At 38.9% G+C, this 23,338-nt stretch overlaps 1 protein-coding gene across 1 annotated transcript in view; it reads left to right on the top strand.

Moving 5' to 3' along the window:
* Positions 1-23,338, top strand: part of LOC132225556 (probable ubiquitin carboxyl-terminal hydrolase FAF-X) — a 273,762-nt gene that overhangs the window by 58,238 nt on the left and 192,186 nt on the right. The window contains 4 exon segments of the mRNA XM_059680650.1: positions 6,881-7,026; positions 9,254-9,333; positions 12,438-12,550; positions 14,644-14,862. Coding sequence (XP_059536633.1) covers positions 6,881-7,026; positions 9,254-9,333; positions 12,438-12,550; positions 14,644-14,862 — 558 coding nt within the window.

Below are 23,338 nucleotides of genomic sequence, written 5' to 3'. Positions count from 1 at the left end.
CACAAGAACAAACTCAAAATGGATTAAAAAAAATTAAATGTAATTCGTGAACCATAAAAATCCTAGAAATAGAGAGAAAACCAAGATGGCGGCATATGTAAACACCGGAAATTGCTGCCTCCCACAACAACTTCAAAAATACAATTAAAAGACAAAACGGACATCATCCAGAACTACAGGAATGCTGGCTGAGTGGAAATTCTACAACTAGAAGGAAAGAGAAAAGCACACAGAGACTCAGGAAGTGCGAAAATAAAGTGCAGAGGTACGGAGATGCACGTGGCAAGGGCTGGCAAATGAGGAAGCGGCTGTCTTTTTGAATTGGGAGGGAGTCACAAGCCCTCGACTGCTCTTAACTCAGGTCCGGGAAGACTATGGGGACCCAGAGTCATACTGGGAGAAACTGGACTGTCTGGCAGTGGGCAGAACTCAGAACTCGAGGGCAGCTTTCTCTCACAGGTGCTTGCAGCGATTACCGGGACACCGAGGCGCGGGGCCTGTTAGGGCAGGGCTGAGGATCAGCCATAGCTGTTTGCTTCGCCCTATTGATTGCCTGAGACCCCACCCCACTCAAGCTGCGGGAGAGACTTTTGCATATGAATGCCCTAGCCCTTTGCAATCTGAAAATTACCTAAAAAACTGCAGCTGGGCCAGACAGACCCAGAACTTCCAAGAGAAGGCCCAAGGCCCCACAGCAGCTTGCATTGCTTCACAGCTGAGCCTCATCTGGGCACCTTCAAACCCCAAATAAGGAAGGGGAATCTGCAGATCTCTTTGTAGCTCATGCCGGGTAGCCTCAGGCAGAGGCTAAATTAGCACCTCCTTCGATCCAAGAGCCAGTGTACCCAGTGGTCAGAGTGGGACCTTCCAGATTACAACTCCTCAGATCCATAAGGGACACACTCAGGGGGCAGACTCAGTGAGCACCAAAGCCCCACTGAAGCAAGTCCTGCCCCAGAGGGGTATTTCCAGCACAGAAGTTCTCCCACCATAGACACGGCTGATTCTCACAGCCAGTTGGCCTGGAGGTCAATTCCTCCCAGTGATACCTACAACGATCAAGGCTTAACTACAACAAGACTGTGCACAAAGCCCACAAAGGGGCGCACCAAGAGTGTCCACCTCAGGTAATTGGGGAGGCTGAGCCACTGGGCCCTATAGGATACCTAGCATAGAAAGCCACTCTACCAACACAGGGAAGCAGCCAAAATGTGGAGACAAAGAAACAGGTCACAAATGACAGAAATGGAGGAAAGCAAACTACTGGATATAGAGTTCAAAACCACGGTTATAAGGTTTTTCAAGAATTTTCTAGAAAGTGCTGATAAATTTAGTGAGACCCTTGAGGACATGAAAAAGGACCAACTAGAAATTAAGCATACATTAACTGAAATAAAGAATAATATACAGAGATCCAACGGCAGACTAGAGGATCCCAAGAATCAAGTCAAAGATTTGAAATACGAAAAAACATCCCTCCGGAAAAGCAAAATGAGAAAAGAATCCAAAAATACAAAGATAGTGTAAGGAGCCTCTGCGACAACTTCAAGCATACCAACATCCGAATTATAGGGGTGCCAGAAGAAGAGAGAGAGCAAGATATTGAAAACCTATTTGAAGAAATAATGACATTAAACTTCCCTACCTGGTGAAAGAAATAGACTTACAAGTCCAGGAAGTGCAGAGAACCCAACCAAGAGGAATCCATAGAGGACCACACCAAGACACAACATAATTAAAATGCCAAGGGCAAAAGACAAAGAGAGAATCTTAAAAGCAGCAATAGCAAAACAGTCAGTTACTTACAAGGGAGTATCCATACGACTGTCAGCTGATTTCTCAACAAAAACTATTCATGCCAGAAGGGAGTGTGGCAGGAAATACTCAAAGTGATGAATAGCAAGAACCTACAACCAAGATTACTTTATGCAGCAAAGCTATCATTCAGAATTGATGGTCAGATAAAGAGCTTCGCAGACAAGAAAAAGTTAAAGGAGTTCATCACCACCAAACCAGCATTATATGAAATGCTGAAAGGTATTCTTTAAGCAGAGTAAGAAGAAAAAGGTAAAGATAAAAACTATGAACAGCAAATACATATCTATCAACAATTGAATCTAAAAATCAAGTGAATAAAAAATCTGATGAACAGAGTAAACTGATGAATATAATAGAACCAGGGGCATGGAAAGGGAGTGGACTGACAATTCTGGGGGGGGCGGAGTGGTGTGGGGGTGCTGGAAGAGACTGGACAAAAATTGTAAACCTATGGATGAGGACAGTGGGATGGGTAAGGGCAGAGGGTGGGGTGGGAACTGGGTGGAGGGGAGCTATGGTGGGAAAAAAAGAGGAACAACTGTAAGAATCTGAATAATAAAGATTAATTTAAAAAATCCTAGAAGTAGCTATTGTCACGAAAATCTCACATCTCTCTCGAGCAATATGTTTATGGGTGCATCTCCTAGGGCAAAGGAAGCTAAGGAGAAAATAAACAAATATACTACATCAAAATAAAAGGCTTCTGCACAGCAAAAGAAACCAACAAAAGGAAAAGAGCCCATTGTAGGGAGAACATATTTGGCAATGATACGTTTAATAAAAGGTTAATATCCAAAATATATAAGGAACTCATGCAACTTAGCAAAAGGAAGGCAAACAATCCAGTTAAAAACAAATGGTCAAAGAATATAGACACTTCCAAAGAGGACATGCAGATAAAACATGCTGTCACTGATCATCAAAAAGATGCAAATTAAAATGACAATGAGATAGTACGTTACACCTGTCAGAATGGTTATGGTCAACAGATCTACAAATGACAAGTGCTGGCGATGATGTGGAGAAATAGGGAAATTCACACTGCAACCATTATGAAAATCAATATAGAATTTCTTCAAAAAAATTAAATGTGGAACCATCATTTGTCCCAGTGATCCCACTTCTAGGAATAGTCTATATAATTAAAGCCTAATATGCTAAGTGTACTGTCGTCTGGTTGTCTATTCAACCCGTCAAAGAGTAATATGCTAATGATTGGCTAAGGCTGCTCAACCACTCGCTGTGACATGTACTGACACCAAGGGGCAGACTGTCGACCAGTCGCTATGATGTACTCTGACCACCAGGGGTCAGACGCTCCAACTGGTAGGTTAGCTTGTTGCTGGGGTCTGTCCTATTGGGTCTGAGGGAGACGGGCTGGACATGGCCTGAAGCACTCCTGCAATCCCTCCTTTGCTGGCCAACCTCCCACATCCCTCTCTGGCCTCGATGGTGCACTGGTAGGGTTCCTTGGCCTAGCCTGTGCCCTCTCTCAATCCAGGACCTCTCAGTGGGGCACATTGACTGTCAGGTAGTTCCATTCCATCGAATCGAATCTAATAATAGACAAACATGGTAAGTGACCATACTTCTGCTGTAGTTTCCATTGGCTAATCAGCAGGATATGCAAATTAATCCAACCAAGATGGCGGCAGGGAGCCATGCAGCTGAAGCGAGCAGGAGGCTTGCTTGCTCCAGTGATGGAGGAAGCCAAGCTTTCTCCCTGCTGCGGTCAGGCTCTGAGCTCCACTCTAAGCAACAAAGTTGCAATTATAGAAGCTAAACAAACCCCAGATACCTGCTTTTACCAGGGCCTTGACTCGGAGCTGGAGTGGCAACAAAATTTCAATTATAGAAGGTAAGTAAATCCCAGAATAAAAGAAATAAAAAAGGAGAGGCTGGGAGCTTCCATCACAGATTTGGCCAGTCTGAAAACAGCCCTCAGCCTCTCACCCAGGCTGGCAAGACACCCCAGTGGGGACTCCCATCCTGAAGGGGGTTTGACCAGCTGCAAACAGCCATCATCAGCCCCTCAACCGGACTGGCCAGGCACCCCAGCGGGACCCCCATTCTGATCCGGGACACCCTTCAGGGCAAAACAGCCGGCACCCACCCGTGCACCAGGCCTCTATCCTATATAGTAAAAGGGTAATATGCAAACTGACCCGAACAGCAGAAAGACTGGGAATGACTGGTGACTATGACACACACTGACCACCAGGGGGCAGATGCTTAATGCAGGAGCTGCCTTCTAGTGGTCAGTGAACTCCCACATGGAGGAGTTCTGCTCAGCCACAAGCGAGGCTGATGGCTGCTAGTACAGCAGTGGTGGTGGGAGCCTCTCCTGCCTCCTCAGCAGCGCTAAGGATATTCGACTGCAGCTTAGGTCTGCTCCCCGCTGGCAAGTGTACATCCCCCAAGGGCTGCTGGGTTGCCAGAGGGATGTCTGATTGCCAGCTTAGGCCCAATCCCCCTGAGAAGGAGGCCTAAGCCAACAGGTGGTCATCCTCCGAGGGGTCCCAGACTGCGAGAGGGCACAGGCCGGACTGAGGAACACCCCCCCCCCCCCCCGAGTGTACAAATTTTTGTGCACTGGGCCTTTTGTGTGTGTGTGTGTGTGTGTGTGTGTGTGTGTGTGAACATTGTGGCAGAATGACTGGTTGTAATGACGTGTACTGATCAGGCAGGCAGGTGAGCGGTTAGGGTTGAGCAGGCAGGCAGGCAGGCAGGCGAGCAGTTAGAGGCAAGCAGGAAGGCAGGCCGGTGGTTAGAGGTGAGCAGTTCCAGATTGCGAGAGGCACAGGCCGGGCTGAGGAACCCCCTTACCCTCCGTGAAAGCATTTAATGCACTGAGCCTCTAGTATCCTAGGAATCCCAAAACACCAATCAAATAGAATGTATGCACCCCTGTGTTCATAGAAGCATAATTTATGCTAAGATCTGGAAACAGCCCAAATGCCCATCAGTAGATGAGTGGATAAAAAAGCAGTGGTACATGTATACCATCAAAAACTATGCAGTTGTTGCCCTAACCGGTTTGGCTCAGTGGATAGAGCGTCGGCCTGCAGACTGAAAGGTCCCAGGTTCGATTCCAGTCAAGGGCATGTACCTTGGTTGCGGGCACATCCCCAGTAGGAGGTATGCAGGAGGTAGCTGATCAATATTTCTCTCTCATCGATTCTAACTCTCTATCCCTCTCCCTTCCTCTCTGTAAAAAAATCAATAAAATACATTTTAAAAACTATGCAGTTGTGAAAAAGAAGAATCTCTTACCCTTTGAGACAGCACGGTGGGACATAACTATGCTAAGTGAGATAAGTCAGTTTGGAAATGACAAGTATTACATGATTGTACGCATATGTGGAATCTATGATAACAAAATAAACTGATGAATGTAGTTGATCCAGAAACATGGAAGCATGGAATCGTTCAGAATTTCAGAGGGAGGTTGGGGAAGGGAGGTAGGTAGGCAGTAATGAACCAAAGACCTTGTACACAAATATGTATAACCCATGAACACAAACCCTGGAGTGGGGTTCCGGGGACAGGCTGGTGGGGGTCGATGGAGGAAAAAAGGGGACATGTGTAATACTTCCAACAGTAAAATATTTATTTTTATAGCTAGATGTACTAACAGTTTCCTTCACTTTTGTATGAGAAATTTCTCCACTGTGAATTATAATTTTCAAGTTTAGAGAATTCTGAGAATTCTAGATTGGTGGTTATTTTCTCTCACCTCTTTAAATATTGCACTGCATTTCTTCTTTTTAAAAAATTTTTGGCTTTCACTATTTCTGAGGAAAAGTCCAAAATAACACTTACCTACAGGTAAGGTGACTTTCCTGTGGCTTCTTTCGATATTTTTATTATCATTTATTTTCTGCAGTTTGAATATAATAGGTTTAGGTGTCATTTTTCTGACATTTATCCAGCTTGGTGTTCTCTGAGCTTCCTGGTTCTATGCTTTGGTATCTGATATTAATTGGGAGGGAAATTCTGAGTCATTGTTTTAAATCTTCCCTTTCTTTTTTGGAATTTGGTTTATAGTTGTCCAACAATTCTTGGTTGCTTCCATTTCTTTTGTTTTCCCGTCTTTTTTTTTCTCTTTATGTTTCAGTGTTGGAAGTTTCTCATGATATGTTTATTAAATTCAGAGATTCTGTCTTCACTTTTGTCTAGTTTCTAATGAGTCCATTAAAGGCATTGTTCATTATTATTACAGTGGTTTTGATCTCTAGCAATTCCTTTTGTTCTTCCTTAGAATTTCATCTCTCTGCTTACAATACCCACCTTTTTGCATAAGTATGTGTTCATTACAACTGTGTTTTATTTCCAGTAAACATTACAAAAAATTTTCTCTAATAATCTAGTTAACTCATTCAATACTATGTAGCCATTTATTAACTTAAAATATATTCTTTTTTTTTAATATATTTTATTGATTTTTTACAGAGAGGAAGGGAGAGGGATAGAGAGTGAGAATCGATGAGAGAGAAATATTGATCAGCTGCCTCCTGCACATCTCCTACTGGGGATGTGCCCGCAACCAAGGTACATGCCCTTGACCGGAATCGAACCTGGGACCCCTGAGTCCACAGGCCGATGCTCTATCCACTGAGCCAAACCGGTGCTGGCTTAAAATATATTCTTAATTATGACGGGAAATTCTCACATGTTGACCAAAAAAAGAGAAAAAGATAAGCAGTGTGATTCCAATTTTATTAAGTGTATAAAAATATATATTGATAATTAAAATTTTTTTTCACTAACTTTTGTTGGTATCTGAATTGCTAAATGTTGTTCATGTGAAGACACTGGGGGGTAGGGGAGGCCAGGGGATTGTCAAGGGCGGGGGGAAAAAAGGGACACATATGTAATACCCTTTGTAAGACTGTAAGTAATAAAATAAAATTAAAAAAAAAACAAAAAAAACAAAAAACAAACAAACATGATACCAAAAAAAAAAAAAAATTTTTTTCCACTAATTTTTGTTGATATCTGAATTGCTAAATGTTGTTCATGTGTGATATAAATTTAAGTCTGGAATATTTTAATTTTTAAGATTTTACTACCTGATTCCTCCAATGAGAATTCTCCAGCAATGCCTCCAGATGAACAAGGTCAAGGTGATGCTCCACCACAACAGGAAGATGAGGAACCTGAATTTCCGAATAATGACTTGGCAAAGTTGGATGACATGATCAGCAGGTAGATTTTTTTTTTTAGTGGTGTTGTTGTTTGTTTTTTCTTTATGGAGGTAAAAAATGAAAAAGCAAACTACTTTATCAGCGTTGCAACTAGTAATGAATGAGGAAAGAGTGGATTGCCATGTCATAGCAATCTTACTATGTTTTTTAAATAGAGGCCCAGTGTACGAAATTTGTGCACAGGGGTGTGTGTCCCTCAGCCCTGCCTGCACCTTCTCCCATCTGGGACCCCTCGGATGATGTCTAACTGCTGGTTTAGGTCTGAACCTGCAGTCGGATATACCTATCACAATTAGGAAATGCTGGCTCTTAACTGCTCACCTGCCTGATCGCCCCCTATCCGCTCTCCCCTGCCAGCCTGATTGATGCCTAACAGCTCCCCTGCAGGGCTGGTCACCTCCAACTGCACTCCCTGCAGGCCCAGTCGCCCCCAACTGCCCTCCTCTGCTGACCTGATGGCCCCCAACTGCCCTCCTTTCTGGCCTGGTCCCCCGCAACTGCCCTCCCCTTCTGGCCTGGTCCCCCGCAATTGCCCTCCCCTTCCGGCCTGGTCCCCTGCAACTGCGCTCCCCTACTGGCCTGGTCCCCTGCAACTGCGCTCCCCTTCTGGCCTGATCTTGCCCCCAACTACCCTCCCCTGCCGGCTTGACGGCCCTCAATTGCTCTCCCCTGCCGGCCTGGTCATCTTCCAGTTGCCCTCCCCTGCAGGCCTGGTGATCCCCAACTGCCCTTCCCTGCTGTCCTGGTCCCCCCGACCTTCCCTTCCCTGCCAGCTATCTTGTGATGCGTGAGGGCAGCCATGTTGTGGCGTAGGACCACCTAGGTTTTATTAGTATAGATTCTTTATTGTTGAAAGTGTTACATGTGTCCCCTCTGTTCCCTTCCAAACGCCCTTTTACAGTCCCCCTCCTCAGGCCTTTACCACTCTATTGTCATGTCCATGGATTGTGCATATATGCCTATAAGGTCTTTGGTTGATTACCTTTCACCCACCCACTCTTACCCACTTTCCCTCCAATATTCCACAGTCTCTGTTCCTTAATGTATTCTTAATAGCCTTATTAGTATTTTAGTCCTTACCACATGCATTATAACTCAGAGTTCTTAATGTAGGGAATTGTTAGGGACTTTTAAAAATTGAAAGATAATGATAATATCAATAAAGATTTCAAGTTAAGGATACTATGTGACCCTAGGTATTAAGTTTTTAGCCTGGAGCTATAGATAGCAAATTGCTCTAAAGCATTTATGATTGATTACTGGAGGTGTTAGTTGAATTTTCTTATACCTAGGGTGTCCATTTTTTTGGTAGCAGATACTTTATTGCAATAGATTATACTGTTGCTTAAATCATTTGTCTGGTGGTTAATTTTTATGACAGTATACTTGTAATTAGGAAAGCAGAACTGAGTTATGGTAACTCAGGGCAGGGAAATAAAAAAAAATAATAAAATAATAATAAAAATAAGCCTTTTGTTGCCAAAACCGGTTTGGCTCAGTGGATAGAGCGTCGGTCTGCGGATTGAAAGGTCCCAGGTTCGATTCCGGTCAAGGGCATGTACCTTGGTTGCAGGCATATCCCCAGTAGGAGATGTGCAGGAGGCAGCTGATCGATGTTTCTCTGTCATCGATGTTTCTAACTCTCTATCTCTCTCCCTTCCTCTCTGTAAAAAATCAATAAAATATATTTTTAAAAAATAAGCCTTTTGTGTAACTAAAACCAGCAAAAAATGATAGTTTCGATATATGTCTGACAGATTATTTGTAATAGGTATCTTTATCAAAACAGAAGTATTTGGGGAAATTTCTGTATTTTTAGTAAAGGATAAGGAACAGATGGAAGAAAGTTCTTTCTAGAAAGTAGTGGTTTTTAAGACACTGGGGAAACACTAGCTCTGAATATGGTCTAATTGCCTTTTGATATAGAAGTATACTAATGATGGTAAGGACTCCAAATCCATAATCTTTAGGAAAAATTGATAAATGTCCTATTGATTTGAGTTGAGTAAGAAATCAGATATTTTTCTCCTGTTTCTTAATGTCTTTTTGAAAATCAAAAGAGAAAGGTTGTCTATCTCCTTATTAAATTTTATTGTGAATTTATAATATAGTCAGGGTTTGTTTGTTTTCACTTTTTCATAGTAAAAATAATTAAGTAGGCAACGTATTTATAGCACTGATTTTTACTCAACCAATGCATCATCCTTTTATTTTGTGATAATTTTTAGGTCTCATTGGTTGGTTCCTGTCTTGCCAAAAGGAGAATTAGAAGTACTTTTAGAAGCTGCAATTGATCTTAGTAAAAAAGGTGAGTTTATAAGGTTACTATGTTTCTCATAATGTGTGCTGCGTATATACTTCCACATTGTTCTTGTGGCTTTGCTTTTCTCTAGTGCAGCGGTTCTCAACCTGTGGGTCGCAACCCCTTTGGGGGTCGAACGACCCTTTCACAGGGGTCACCTAAATATATCCTGCATATCAGATATTTACCTTATGATTCATAATAGTAGCAAAATTACAGTTATGAAGTAGCAACGAAAATAATTTTATGGGTGGGAGTCATCACAACATGAGGAACTGTATTAAAGGGTCGTGGCATTGGGAATGTTGAGAGCCACTGCTCTAGTAGGAAGTTATTATGTATTCCAGAAACTATGCTATCTCACTAAAACTTCTTAGTAATGCTTTTATATACCTAGAGCAAAGGTAGAAACTTTGGAGGGTTTTTAAGAACATCTGAATACTTAAAAATTTTAGATAAACTTTTACATTTCAATCATATTTCTAAGGATACGATCTCTTTCATTATATTTTTAAAGGAGTTGTTACTCAGAAGTTGAAAAACATTTTCTAGAGTTGATTTAAAAAATCTATTATGCGAAATGGTATCATTAAAGAATACTATATGACAATATAACTTCAAATACAACTCTACTTTATTGCACTTATAGCGTTTATAATTGAGAAATACGCTATTTTTTAAATAATTTCAGTAAAAAATATTTGAACTTGCCTTGCTGGTGTCACTCAGTTATTAAGTGTCCTCCCCATGAATCAAGAGGTTTTGGGTTTACTTCCCTGTCAGGGCACATGCCATGGTTTCAGATTCGATCCCCAAAAGGGGACATGTAGGATTCAGCAGCTCAGTGTTTCTCTCTATCTCTTCTTCTCCCTTCCAATAAAAATATATTTTTAAAAAATTATTTTAAGAAAACTAGTTGAACATTTGAAAAGAAAAAGGATATGCTAACAGAAGCCCCATCTGTTTGTTTTTACTGAAAATTTCTATTTCACTAAAGCATGTTAACTCAGTATTGCGTGTTTGATTTTTTAAAAACACACAGTAAGTTGTGAGGTTTTGTTTTTGTTTTTTTCTTGAAAAATTATGTATTTTGCAACCAGTATAGAAAATCTGGTATTTTTATTGTTGGCTAGAAGTAAAAGTTTGATTTTGGAATTAATCATTTTTCAGTGACTTTTCTAATATTATATACAGATAAATTCTTTTAGTAAATGAGTAATTTTTGTATTAATCTCTATTTGATCAAGGCCTTACAAGTTAAACAAGGGGCAAAAAACATTTTCTTTACTTGGTCATTAAATAAGAACTTGAAATGGTTTATTTAGTAAGATGTATTTATTGAGTGGTAATGTCATTAATAAATATTTTAATATCTTTGGTATAATAGGAATTTTGATGCTGAAGCTGACTCTGGGAAGGGAGATAATTTCAGTGAACTAATAGTAATTATCCTGTGGTAATTTAAAGAGTGTTTTGTTATGTTTAAGTTTAATCTTATTAACATAATCTAGTCACTGAAAATATCTTACCAGTTAACAAATGTTTTTCAATACTCAGACTTACTTTATTTGCACATTTATCCATTAATTGTATGAGTTATGAACTAGGCATGTTCGAGGTAGAAGATGAGCAGAAATTGAAAATGTACATTGTTTCATAAGATTGCCAGTGAATGTATGTCACTAGTAGGAACTTTCCCCATTCTTTTTCAGGGACCATGGTTACAATAAAACAAAATTTTAAGTGTTTTTAAGGAAAGTCCTAGGTTTACATGATATATCTATCAATAAGTTTATAATTAAAACCCAAACTTACTGTATTATATTGTGTACATTTCATATTTCTGAGTTTCAGTGAAGAGTTAAAAATTTTCTTTTTATATAAAGGTACATGAAACTCTTGATTTTCTTAAATCAGAAGAAGTTTAAAAAACTAAAAATTTTTAGAGAACAATAAGTGAAAGGACTAATTAGGAATAAATGATAACTTTCATCTTTTAAATTTGGTGGTAAACGGACGATTTACAGTGATATGAAATTTTATTTTTTAAAATATATTTTTATTGATTTCATAGAGGAAGGGAGAGGGAGAGAGAGATAGAAACATCGATGAGAGAGAATCATTGCTTGGCTGCCTCCTTCATGTCCTCTACTGGGGATTGAGGCCGCAACTTGGGCATGTGTTCTTGACTAGAATTGAACCTGGAACCCTTCAGACTGATGTCTAATGCTCTACCCAGAGCCAAACCTGCTAGGGCAATAAAATGAAATTTTAGCACAGTCACTTTTGTAAAGCTTTGAACTGTATTTTTTCTTAGTAAAATGGTTCATTATTCTATCTCCCCAATTGTCTTTGTTGAAAGTCCAGTATTATATTTGAAAGCATTTTCAGTTACTGTAATATTATTGATTTGATGCGGTTTAATACAACTCAGTATTTCTAAAATTCATTAAATATAACATTTTACTTTTCCACACTCCACATGTTTTCAATGTAAGTTTCTTTTAATTTCTTATAATGTGATGTGTTGTTTCAAAAATTTTAGTACTATGTGAGTTGGAAACTATATAGCTTCTAAAAATTTGTATCTTTGTTCTTTCTTTTTTTTTTTAATCCTTTCCTGAGGATATCTTTCCATTGATTTTTGGAGAGAAAAAGAGAGAAATACTGGTGTGAGAGAAACACATCGATTGGTTTCTCTGTATGCGCCCCAATCAGGGCCCAAGCTGGGCAGGAGCCTGCAACCAAGATATGTGCCCTTCACCGGAATTAAGCCCAGTCCTTGGGTCAACATTCTATCCAGTGAGCCAAACCAGCTAAGGCAATTTGTATCTTGATTTTAAAAAGTGAGGGAGAGAGAGGGAGAGAGAGATAGAAACATTAATGATGAGAGAGAACCATCAATTGGCCACCTCCTGCATGCCCCACACTGGGGACCGAGTTCACAATACAGGAATGTTCCCTGACCAGGAATCGAAATGAGACCTTGTTTACAGGTCACTGCTCAACCACACAGCCATGCCAGCCAGGCTAAAAATTTATATCTTTAATGATATAATTGGCAAGAGAAATATTTACATTGTTTATTTGAACTTTTCACCTTTTCTTAGGTCTTGATGTGAATAGTGAAGAATGTCAACGTTTTCTCTGTGATGGGCTGACTGTATCTTTCACAAAACTTCTTATGGATGAGGCAGTGAGTGGTTGGAAGTTTGAAATTCATGTGAGTTTTGTCATTCTTTTGAAGAATCAGATTGACATGGTGATCCCTGTGAGTTTGTCTCTGGAAAACATCACAGTGAATAATAATTAAGTTTGTTGATATATTTGACACAATTGAAGTACTTTTTAAAAAATATTAGTCATTTAGAATTAATTTGAAATTTTTAGTTATGAAACATTGGTTTAATTTGTCACCTGGAATCCCAAGTGACTATATGTAAGATATTGTATTTAATCAAATGTATTACGTTACATACTATAAAACTTCACTATTTTATGTACCATTAAGAAAGAAAAATATCCAAGATAGGGAATGTAATTAGGGACTTCTGATCTAGCTGGGACACCAATGGTATAGTTTCAGCTAAATACATTCATCCTGCAGAAATGATAAGCAAGGAATCTTGTATGGTTTAATCTGGGCAACTGGTAGAGAAAAGAAAGTTTTCTGTGGAAATTTGAACTAGACAGTATTTTTATTAGTTTTGTGTATTTTCATTAGTTTCATTCATGTGTTTGATATTAATTCAAACGACAGCTTTAAAACAAGTCAAACAGAATTTAAAGTGTTCTCTTATTGATAGAATCCTCAAGTGCCTACAGCACGAAACACAAGTACTCACAAGAATACCTTCAGTCTATGACAAAAGTAATGCAAACTACTATAGACTAAGATACCTTCATTTTCTAGAAATTTTGAAGGTGAAAAAGTATGTATCTTATTAAAATTATTGAACTAATGTACTTCAAACTTCTCCTTATTAAAGAAAAATGGAATTAATCAGAAATTATGCAGTAAACTTATACTTTTTGTGGAGTTTGTTGTAGAAAACATAACTTGAACATTTCTCAAAAATGACTGTGGCACCTAAGTTCTAATATTTTCTGATGGATGTGTAACTTTTTAGTTGTAGATATAGATACTTTGGAAATGACCTGTGACTTTTTAATGGAGGCTTAGATTACATCTCCACATCTTAGATAATTGACATGACTCTAAATGTTTACATTTTGAAATTATTGCCTTTAAAGTACAAATTCCAAAGAAAGAAAATGATCATTTACATATATCCTATGGACATAGAGATGAGATAGCTAGCCTATAGTACTTAGTTCATTTGTAACCCTACTAAAATAGTTTTTGAAGTTTGGTGCAGTTCAGTGAAATACTACTTTATTTTTACTGATATATATTTATTTGATCACTATATTTGTGAAATTAAGCAGAATTTAGGTGACCAATATAGAACTACTAGGGGCCCAGTGCACAAATTTGTGCAGCTTGAAAGGAATGGTGGGCCATGAGGCTAAGTTGGGCACAGGGGCAGGTCTCAGCCCATCATCCGCACTCCCGCCAAGCCCCTCCTGCTACGGTCCCCTGTCTGCATGTAGCCCTGCTCCCACCACCGCCGTTCCCACATGCTGATGGCACCAGCCCCACTCGCACTTGCTGACGGCGCAGAGCGATTGGGGCTGGCACCAGCAGCAGTGAGGTGTAAATGTCAGCTGCTACCCTGATCGCCCCTCAGGAGCAGGGGAAGGTGGAGAAGCCCTTAGGGTGATCTTGGCTGGCAGCCACCAATTGAACCCGCTGATAGAGCTAAACAATCGAGACTGGCGCTGGGCACTGACAGCAGGGAGAGACACATCCATGGGCAGCTCCTGCATATTATCTCTCTATTATATAGGACTAGAGGCCTGGTGCACAAAATTTTGTGCACCGGGCGGCTCCCTCAGCCCGGCCTGCCCCCTCTCGGAGTCTGGGAACCCTCAGGGGCTGTCCTCTACAGGAAGTGACTGGGCCTCTCACAGCAATGTGCTCCCCATCGCCCCACCGCTGCCGGCCACTATGGTGGCCTGCCCTCGGCCCTCAGAGCCATTGCCTGCCCTCAGCCCTCGCAGCCATTGCAGCTTTGTCTGGAAGGCTGTCTGGAAGAACATTCGACTGTTTGGTCTAATTAGCATATTACCCTTTTATTATTATTGATAGATGAAGAGAAATTAACATTAGAATGTTTTTTTTATTAAAAATTGTAATGTTTTCTTTTTCTGAATTAACTTTCCTTCTCTTTTTGTCTACTTCCCATATAACAGAGGTATATTATTAATAATACTCATCGCCTAGTAGAGCTTTGTGTGGCCACGTTGTCCCAAGACTGGTTTCCACTTCTAGAACTTCTCGCCATGGCCTTAAATCCTTATTGTAAATTCCATATCTACAACGGTACACGCCCATGTGAATCAATTTTCACAAGTGCACAGTTGTCTGAAGATGAATTATTTGCTTGTTCTTCGGATCCTAGATTACCAAAAGTGTGTTGGTTTGTTATTATCAAAATTAAATAGTAAAATTATTTCGTATTTGTGTCAACATTTAAATGACAGGAACCTCTCTTTTAACATAACTTTGTTTTATATGATTTTCTGTTGAAGGACACATTTACTACAGATTGTTTATTAACATTCCCCACATGACCAGCTGCGTTATAATTCATGCCTGAGCAATGCTTATTATGTTACTTGGTTAATGAATATACCCATTGGAACTTAACCCAATATTTTCGGTAGCAGCAATGATTCAGTGTTTGCTGCTTCGGTGTTAGAGAGTATAACTAAGAAGCATCAACTGTACATGTTGATACTTTTATATATATTTAGAAGCAGAAAACATACATTTATATACAGACCATGTAAACAAAGATGTTTAAGTTTTACAGTTTTGCTCTTATGTCATACTGTTAGGCTTTTTTAAAAAGATATATTTTTTATTAATTTTTAGAGAGAGAGAAAGGAGAGCAATAGAGTAATAGAAACATGGATGAAAGAGGAACATCATTAATTGGCTGCCTCCTACATGTCATTTACTGAGGATCAAGCCCGCAATCCAGGAATGTGCCCTCACTGGGAATCTAACCGTGGCCTCCTGTTTTAAGGCTTGATGTTTAATCACTGAGTCATACCTGCTGAGCCTATTAAACAACTTTTATGATGTTTTTCGTTTCATAGGATAAAATCTACAAATTATAGTATAACTAATTCAAGGAAGGTAAAAGAAAATAGGAAGAAAACACATCAACAAAACTAAGAAAAATAGCCAGAAACCGTGTACTAGCTAGTCCAGGCTATGTAGAAGGGTCCGTATTCTCTGTGTTTATTTTAAAACTAGAGGCCTGGTGCACAAATTCGTGCATGGGTGGGGAGTCGATCAGGGGCGGGGCTGGCCTGGGGGAGGGGCCGCGGGCGGTTGGCTGGCCCTACCGCCCCCAGTTGAACTCTGGTTGAATTCCCTGTTGAGGGGACAATTTGCATATTAGCTTTTTATATTATACTAGAGGCCTGATGCACAAAAATTTGTGCACTTGGGGGGGAATCCCTCAGCCCGGCCTGTGCCCATTCGCAGTCCAGGACCCCTTGGGGGATGTCCACCTGTCGACTTAGATCCACTCCCTGGGGGGGTCAGGCCTAAGCTTGCAGTCAGACATCCTCTGGCAGCCAGGGAGCCCTCAGGGGATGTCTGACTAAAGGCTTTGGCCCCCAAGGGATCAGGTCTAAAACGTTAGTTCGACATTCTTAGTGCTGCCATGGAGGTGGGAGAGGCTCCTGCCACCACCACTGTGCTGGCCAGCCATGAGCCAGCTTCTGGCTTAGTGGCACTCCCTATATGAAAGTGCACTGATCATCCATGGGCAGCTCCTGCATTGAGCATCTGCCCCCTGGTGGCCAGTGCGTATCATAGCAACCAGCCATTCTGCCGTTCAGTCAATGTGCATATTAGCCTTTTATTATTATTATTATTATATAGGAAATCCCTATTTCCCCCCTTTTGCCCCCTCTACCCAGCTCTTCCCCCCACTTCTCTCTGGCCATCACCATACTGTTGTCTCTCTCCATGGGTTGTGCATATATTTTCTTTGGCTAATCCCTTCTTTAAATTCACTTCTTTAAATTTTTATTTTCAGATAAGTGCCTTATAACTGCATGATTATATATTTTCTATTATATCATTTAGAATTAAGATGTTTTTTAATTGAACCCTTGTAAATTTTAGCACAATTTAATAAATTATTCTAGTAGCAATTAGGAGATTTTTCATGTAATGCAGATACATTTCAATTAATATTTTATTTTTAATTTTTTAATATTTTAATTTGAAATAATCTCATACATGTAAAAAAACCTAGAATATTATATGTACCCTTCACCCAATTTCTTAGGTGTTAATAATTTAAACACAACCATTATACAACTAACAGAATTTGGAATATATTTTTCTTATAATCTCTTTAATGTTATTTAATCGATTTACTTTGTTTTTGTTAATCTTCACCCAAGGATATTTTTCCATTGAATTTTAGAGAGAATGAAGGGAAAGGGAGAGACACATTGATTGGTTGCCTCCTGCACATTCTCTGATAGGGACTGGGGATAAAGCAGCAACCGAGGTACATGCCCTTGACTGGAATCGAACCTGGGACCCTTCAGTCCATGGGCTAATGCTCTATCCACTGAACAAAACAGGCTGCAGCTTAATTCATTTACTTTTAATTTATATGTGTCTTTATATTTAAAGTGGGTTTTGTTTTTGATTCACCCTCATAATCTGTCTTTTAATTGGTGCATTTATGCCACTGACTTTCAGAGTGCTTACTGATAGAGTTACTACCATATCAGGCGGCTTCTGGGGCTTCTGGGGCTGGCCTGCTGCTCGGGATCGGATCTGATCACGGGCGGCAGGCAGGCAGCTTATGGGGTCGCACACGGGGGCCTGGATGGCGGCTCATGCTGTCCCGCCCTGCCTGCAGTGTGCAAATTAGCCGCCATCTTTGTTTGGCCGTTAATTTGCACATCGTGCTGATTAACCTATGGGAGGCGTAGTGAAGGTACCGTCAATTACCATGTTTGTTTATTATTAGATAGGATAGGATCTCAATGGTTTACTATCTTTAATGGCTGTTTACAAATGTTTCAGAGCCTATTTTAATTTTAATTCATTTGAATTAATATTTAAACACCTGGAAAAAACTGACCACCAATAGAAACAGAAAGCAGATCATAGTTTTAGTGCACACTCATGGGCACACATAAACACAAATAAAAATATAGAACAATATAGAATTTCTATAATATAATGTGAAAAATCTTAGTTCAGAGATAATTCTGTTTTTTACCTACTTGGATGCCTTTCATTGCTTTGTCTTGCTAATTTACATGATAAGATTTAAGGAGTAAATTGAATAGACTAGATGCTCATCATTTGAAATCGCATGAGACCCAGACCTGCCCTGCATGAGCCGCGGGCCCCGCCAGCCCTGAGTGAGGCCTGCTTCACTGGACAAGCCACAAGTCACGGCCCACGAGGAGTGCTCTGTGCCCCTCCTGGTAGTCATGACACAATTTTGATACAGATTTGGGAAAAGCAGGCTTTCTTGTCCTGTTCCTGATTTTGGAAAAGTTTTTCACCATAGAGTTGATGTTTGCTCTGTGGGTTTTTCATATGATCTTTATTATTTTGACATAGTTTTTTTCTTAGTTTGTAGAGTGTTTTTATCATAACAAGGTATTGAATTTTATGTAAACCACTTCCTACGTCAGTGGAGATGATCATGTGTTTTGTTGTTATTTATGTATACCACATTTAATTTCCTCATAAATTAGTTTGCTAATATGTTGTTGAAGTTTTGCATCAATTTCATTAGGGATATTAGGCTTTAGGTTTATTTTCTTATAAAGCATTTGACTTTGGTACCAGAATAGTGCTGGCCTCAGTATGAGATGAAATATGTGTCCTCCTCTTCAGTTTTTATTTTTAAGTATGAGGAGAATAATATTAATTCTTTAAATGTGGTTTTTGATAATTTTTTTTGTTCAGAGTTCTTTAATTACTGATTCAGTCACTTCACTAATTATAGTTCTGTTCACAATTTGTATTCCTGATTTGGTTGTGGTATAGGTCAGGTGTTCTAAAATTTGTACATTATATTTAGGCTATATATGTATATGATGATATTTTGGCATACAATTATTCATAGTATGTGTTAATCTTTTTTACTTCTGTGAAGTCTATAGACTTCTCTTTCATTTCTAATTTTAGTTATTTAGGTATTTTATCTTTCTTTCTTCACCTAATTGATCTTTTTCAATAAATAATTCTTGGTTTTGATGATTTATTTTTACCCCCCACCCTATTGTTTTTTTCTGTTCTGAGTTTTGTTTAAGCCTTTCTTTTTTCCCCCTCTTTTGTTGTTAATCCACACCTAAGGATATTTTTCCCATTGCTTTTTCAGAGACAGTAGGAGGGCAGGAGGAGGATGGAAGAGAGAGACAGGGGGAGAGAAAGAGAGAGAGAGAGAAAGAGAGAAACATTGACTGCTTGCCTCCCTCAGTCAGTGCAGAGACCAAATCCAAAACTGAGGTACCTATCCTTGACAGGGAATCAAAGCTGAGACTCTGTGGTGTGTAGGCAGACAGTCTAACCATTGAACAACATCAACTATGGTTCTTTTGCTCTTTTTTAATTTAGTTTGGCATTTTTTTTTTTTTTTTTTTTTGGTTCTTAAAGAGTAAAGTTAGATTGTTGACAAGATTTATTCCTTTAATGTCTTTAAAATGATAAATTTTCCTTTTGGCATTGATTCTTTCTTTGATCAGTTGGTGAAGAATTTACTGTTGCCCTGGACAGTTTGATCAGATGGTGGGCGTGTCATTTTGTGCAATGAAGGATTGCCTGTTGGATTCCTGATCAGGGCACATACTCAGATTGCAGGTTCGGTCCACATTTGGGTTGCCTGTGGGAGGCAGCTAATCATGTGTTTTTATTTCATTTTTCTTGTTTTTTTGTTTTTAATCCTCACCAGAGGATATGTTTCCGTTGATTTTTAGAGAGAGGGAAAGACAGAGAAATATCGATGTGAGAGAAACACATCAGTTGGTTGCCTCCTGTACTAGACCTGACCAGGGCCCAGGCTGGGGAGGAGCATGCAACCAAGTTACATGCCCTTGACCGGAACTGAACCCTGGGCCTTTGGTCTGCAGTATCAACTAAGACAAACTGGCTAGAGCTGGGTTTTTGTTTTTGTCTTTTCTCTCTCTCTCTCTCTCTCTCTCTCTCTCTCTCTCTCTCTCTCTCTCTCTCTCTCTCTCTCTCTCTCTTCCTTCCTCTCTCCCTCCCTCCCTCCCCCTTATTCTCTGGAATCTATAAAGACATTTTTTTAAAAAACAAATATTGTTTATTTCTATAGAATTGTTGATTTTCCCAGTTTCCTGCTTTTCAGTTAATTCCATTGTCACCCAAAAAGTTTCTTTCTATTATTTCACTCTTTTTTTAGTAGACTTGTTCTGGCAGAATGTTTCATTGTCCTTAAGAAAAACGTGTATTTTGCGATACAGTGTTCTGAGATGTCTGAAAGGTTGAATTGTTCCATAGTACTATTGTATTGGACCATTTCTTCCTTACTGATCTCTGTTTGATTGTTCTAGCCATTATTAAAATGCATTATTAGGTCTCAGATTAGTATTATAGAACTATTTCTCCAATATAGTAGTTGCTTCATATGTTTGAACTCTCTGAAGTTTGGTGCAGAGATATTTAAATAATTATATCTTCTTGGTCCATTTATCCTTTATTCATTTGTAAATTTATCCTTTTGACTTAAAATGTATTAGTATAGCCTTTTCTATTCTCTTTTTGTTACTGTTTGCATAGAATATATTTTCTGTCCTTTCGTTTTTAAGCTATCTCCTTAAATCTGAAGTGACTCTTTTAAAACCAGCATTTTATTTGTCCCTGGTTTCTTCTCCATTTTGCTAATCTGTGTACTTAATTGATTAAAGGGCTTAATCCATTTATACGTAGAGTTATTACTCATAAGAGGATTTACTATTATTTTTTTGTATGTCCTATAATGTCTTTTTTTCTCCTCTACCTGCTTTTTATTTTTTTATTGTTTAAAGTATTAATATGTCTTTTTTTCCCCCCATTAACCCTCCTCTGCCACTCCCACCCCCGAAGGCAAGCCCCCACCTCCCCAGTGTCTGTGTCTATTGGTTATGTTAATATGCATGCACACAGGTCCTTTGGTTGATCTCTAATTCCCCCTCCCCTGCCATCTGCCTCTGGATCTATTTTTGTACATCAGTTTATGTTGATCATTATTTCCCAGATCATGTGAGATCATGTGGTATTTACCTTTCTCTGACTGGCTTATTTCGCTTAGCACAGTAGTTCTCAACCTTCCTAATGCTCTGACCCTTTAATACAGTTCCTTATGTTGTGGGTGACCCCCAACCATAAAATTATTTTCGTTGCTACTTCATAACTGTAGTTTTGCTACTGTTATGAATCGTGATGTAAATATCTGACATGCAGGATGTATTTTCATTGTTACAAATGGAACATAATTAAAGCATACTGATTAATCACAAAAAAAAATATGTAATTATATATGTGTTTTCCGATGGTCTTAGGCAACCCCTGTAAAAGGGTCGTTTGACCCCCAAAGGGGTCGCAACCCACAGGTTGAGAACCGCTGGCTTAGCATAATACTCTCCAGTTCCATCCATGCTGTAGCAAATGGTAAAAGTTCCTTTTTTTTCATAGTGGTGTAGTATTCCATTGTGTAGATGTACCACAGTTTTTTAATCCACTCATCTGCTGATGGACACTTAGGCTGTTTACAAATCTTAGTTATGGTAAATTGTGCTGCTATGTTCATAGGGGTGCGTATATCCTCTCTGAATGGTGTTTCTGATTTCTTGGGATACATTCCTAGAATTGGGATTACTGGGTCAAATGGGAGTTCCATTTTTAACTTTTTGAGGAAACTCCATACTGTTTTCCACGGTGGCTGCACTAGGCCTACATTCCCACCAGCAGTGCATGAGGGTTCCTTTTTCTCCCCATCCTCGCTAGCACTTGTCCGTTTGTTGATTTGTTGATGATAGCCATTCTGACAGGTGTGAGATGGTATCTCATTGTTGTTTTGATTTGCATCTCTCTGATGATAAGTGACTTTGAGCATGTTTTCATATGTCTCTTGGCCTTCTGCATGTTCTCTTTTGAAAAGTGTCTATGTCCTTTGCTCATTTTTTTAATTGGGTCTGTAATGTCTTTATTGTGCATTTCTCCCTTGCTGACTTTTATTTGCTCAATTGATTTCTTTATACTGATATGTTTTCATTCCCTCATTTTCTCTTGTTCTCTAATGTTACTATAGGAATTCAATATAGCATCGTAAAGTTACAACATTCTCTTTTAAACTGATATCAGTATGAATTCAGTTGCATACAGAAAACACTTCTTTGTAGCTTAACCACCCCATATTTTATGATGTTGATGTTACAAATATACATATTTGTAGCCATTAACAGATTTCTAATTTTTATTCTACCTTTGTTTATCTTTTAAATCTCATAAAATATAAAATTACACTAATACTAATTTTTATATTTGCCCATATATTTACCTTTAGATCTTTTTAGATATTTGTATACCATTGAATTACTCTTAAGTGTCTTTAGGTTTGAAAGACTTTATTTAGCATGTTTTTATACAGTGGTTTCTAGTATGCTAGGCTTGCTCAGCTTTTTCTGGGAATGTCTTACTTCTTCATTTTTGAAGAGTTGTTTTGTGGGATGTATAATGTTCATTTAACATTCCCCCCCCCCCCCCCAGCACTTTAACTTTATCATCCTTATGAATTGTAGGGTTGCTAGAGATAAATCAGTTGATAACATTACTGAGGATCTCTTGTATGTGGAAAGTCATTTCTCTCTTGCTGATTTTAAGAGCTTTTTTTTCTTTTTACTCACTCTGTTTTTGGCTTTAAACAGATTACATGATTATTCCTACTTTCTGAGAGTTCAGGTTATGCCACTTAGCTTTTTTAAAAAGCCTATGTTACTACTTATTTTTACTAATGAAAAGAATTCTTAACAGGGCTTTTGTTTTTATGAAAATAAATGTTATTGTACTAATGTAGGACTTTCATAAAAGTAAGGTGGCATAATGCAGACTTGGAAACTGGAAGATACTCTTCTCTTCACTTTACACTATTTCCATGTAGGAGAGGTTTCATGGTAATCCTCTTTGGATAGGCAGGGGATCCTGTAATGTATCTTAATGTGGGTCCCTTTGGGTGCTTCCTCAGTTTTGGGAAGGTGAGGAAATTATTTCTGTATAAGCTATTTGCCTGTTTTGATTTATTTTCTTTTGAAATTACTATAATGTATGTATTTTAATACTTGGTGGTCTCTCTTATGTGCCTTAAATACCGTTCACTTTTCTTCAGCTTTTTATTGCTTCCTTTTTTTACTCCTCAGACTTGAAATTCCAAATGGCTTGTCTTCAAGGTCAGTTTTCTCTGCCTGTTTGAGTCTGTTGTTGAACCCCCTCTGGCAAATTTTTAGTTCAGTTATATTTTCATCTCTAGAATATCCCTTTTGTCTTTCATGTATATGTCATTTTGCTCATATTTCCTAGTCCATGTTTATTTTTTTTTGTATTTTTGTTTGCTCTTAAACATATTCAGCGCTTTTGTCAAGTAAGTTTGATGTCTGTTTCTGCAGTAATGGTTTCTGAAAATTTATATTGTTCCTTTTATGGACCACGGTTCCCTTTTTCTTTTTACATCTTTTGTTGAAAATTGGGCATTTGAAAAAGTGCCTACTTCCAGGTTTTGCAGACAGGCTACTTGCTAAGGAAGACCTTCATTAATAAATTCAGTATGAAGCCTTAAGATAGATCATCAAGGTCTTTTCTAGGCATGTGTTTTCCTTGACTTCTCTGTGTAAA

This window comes from Myotis daubentonii, chromosome Y (genome assembly GCF_963259705.1).
Source record: "Myotis daubentonii chromosome Y, mMyoDau2.1, whole genome shotgun sequence".
Taxonomy (NCBI): Eukaryota; Metazoa; Chordata; class Mammalia; order Chiroptera; family Vespertilionidae; genus Myotis; species Myotis daubentonii.
Note: the sequence above shows the minus strand (reverse complement) of the source record. Positions and strands in the feature narration are given on the sequence as shown.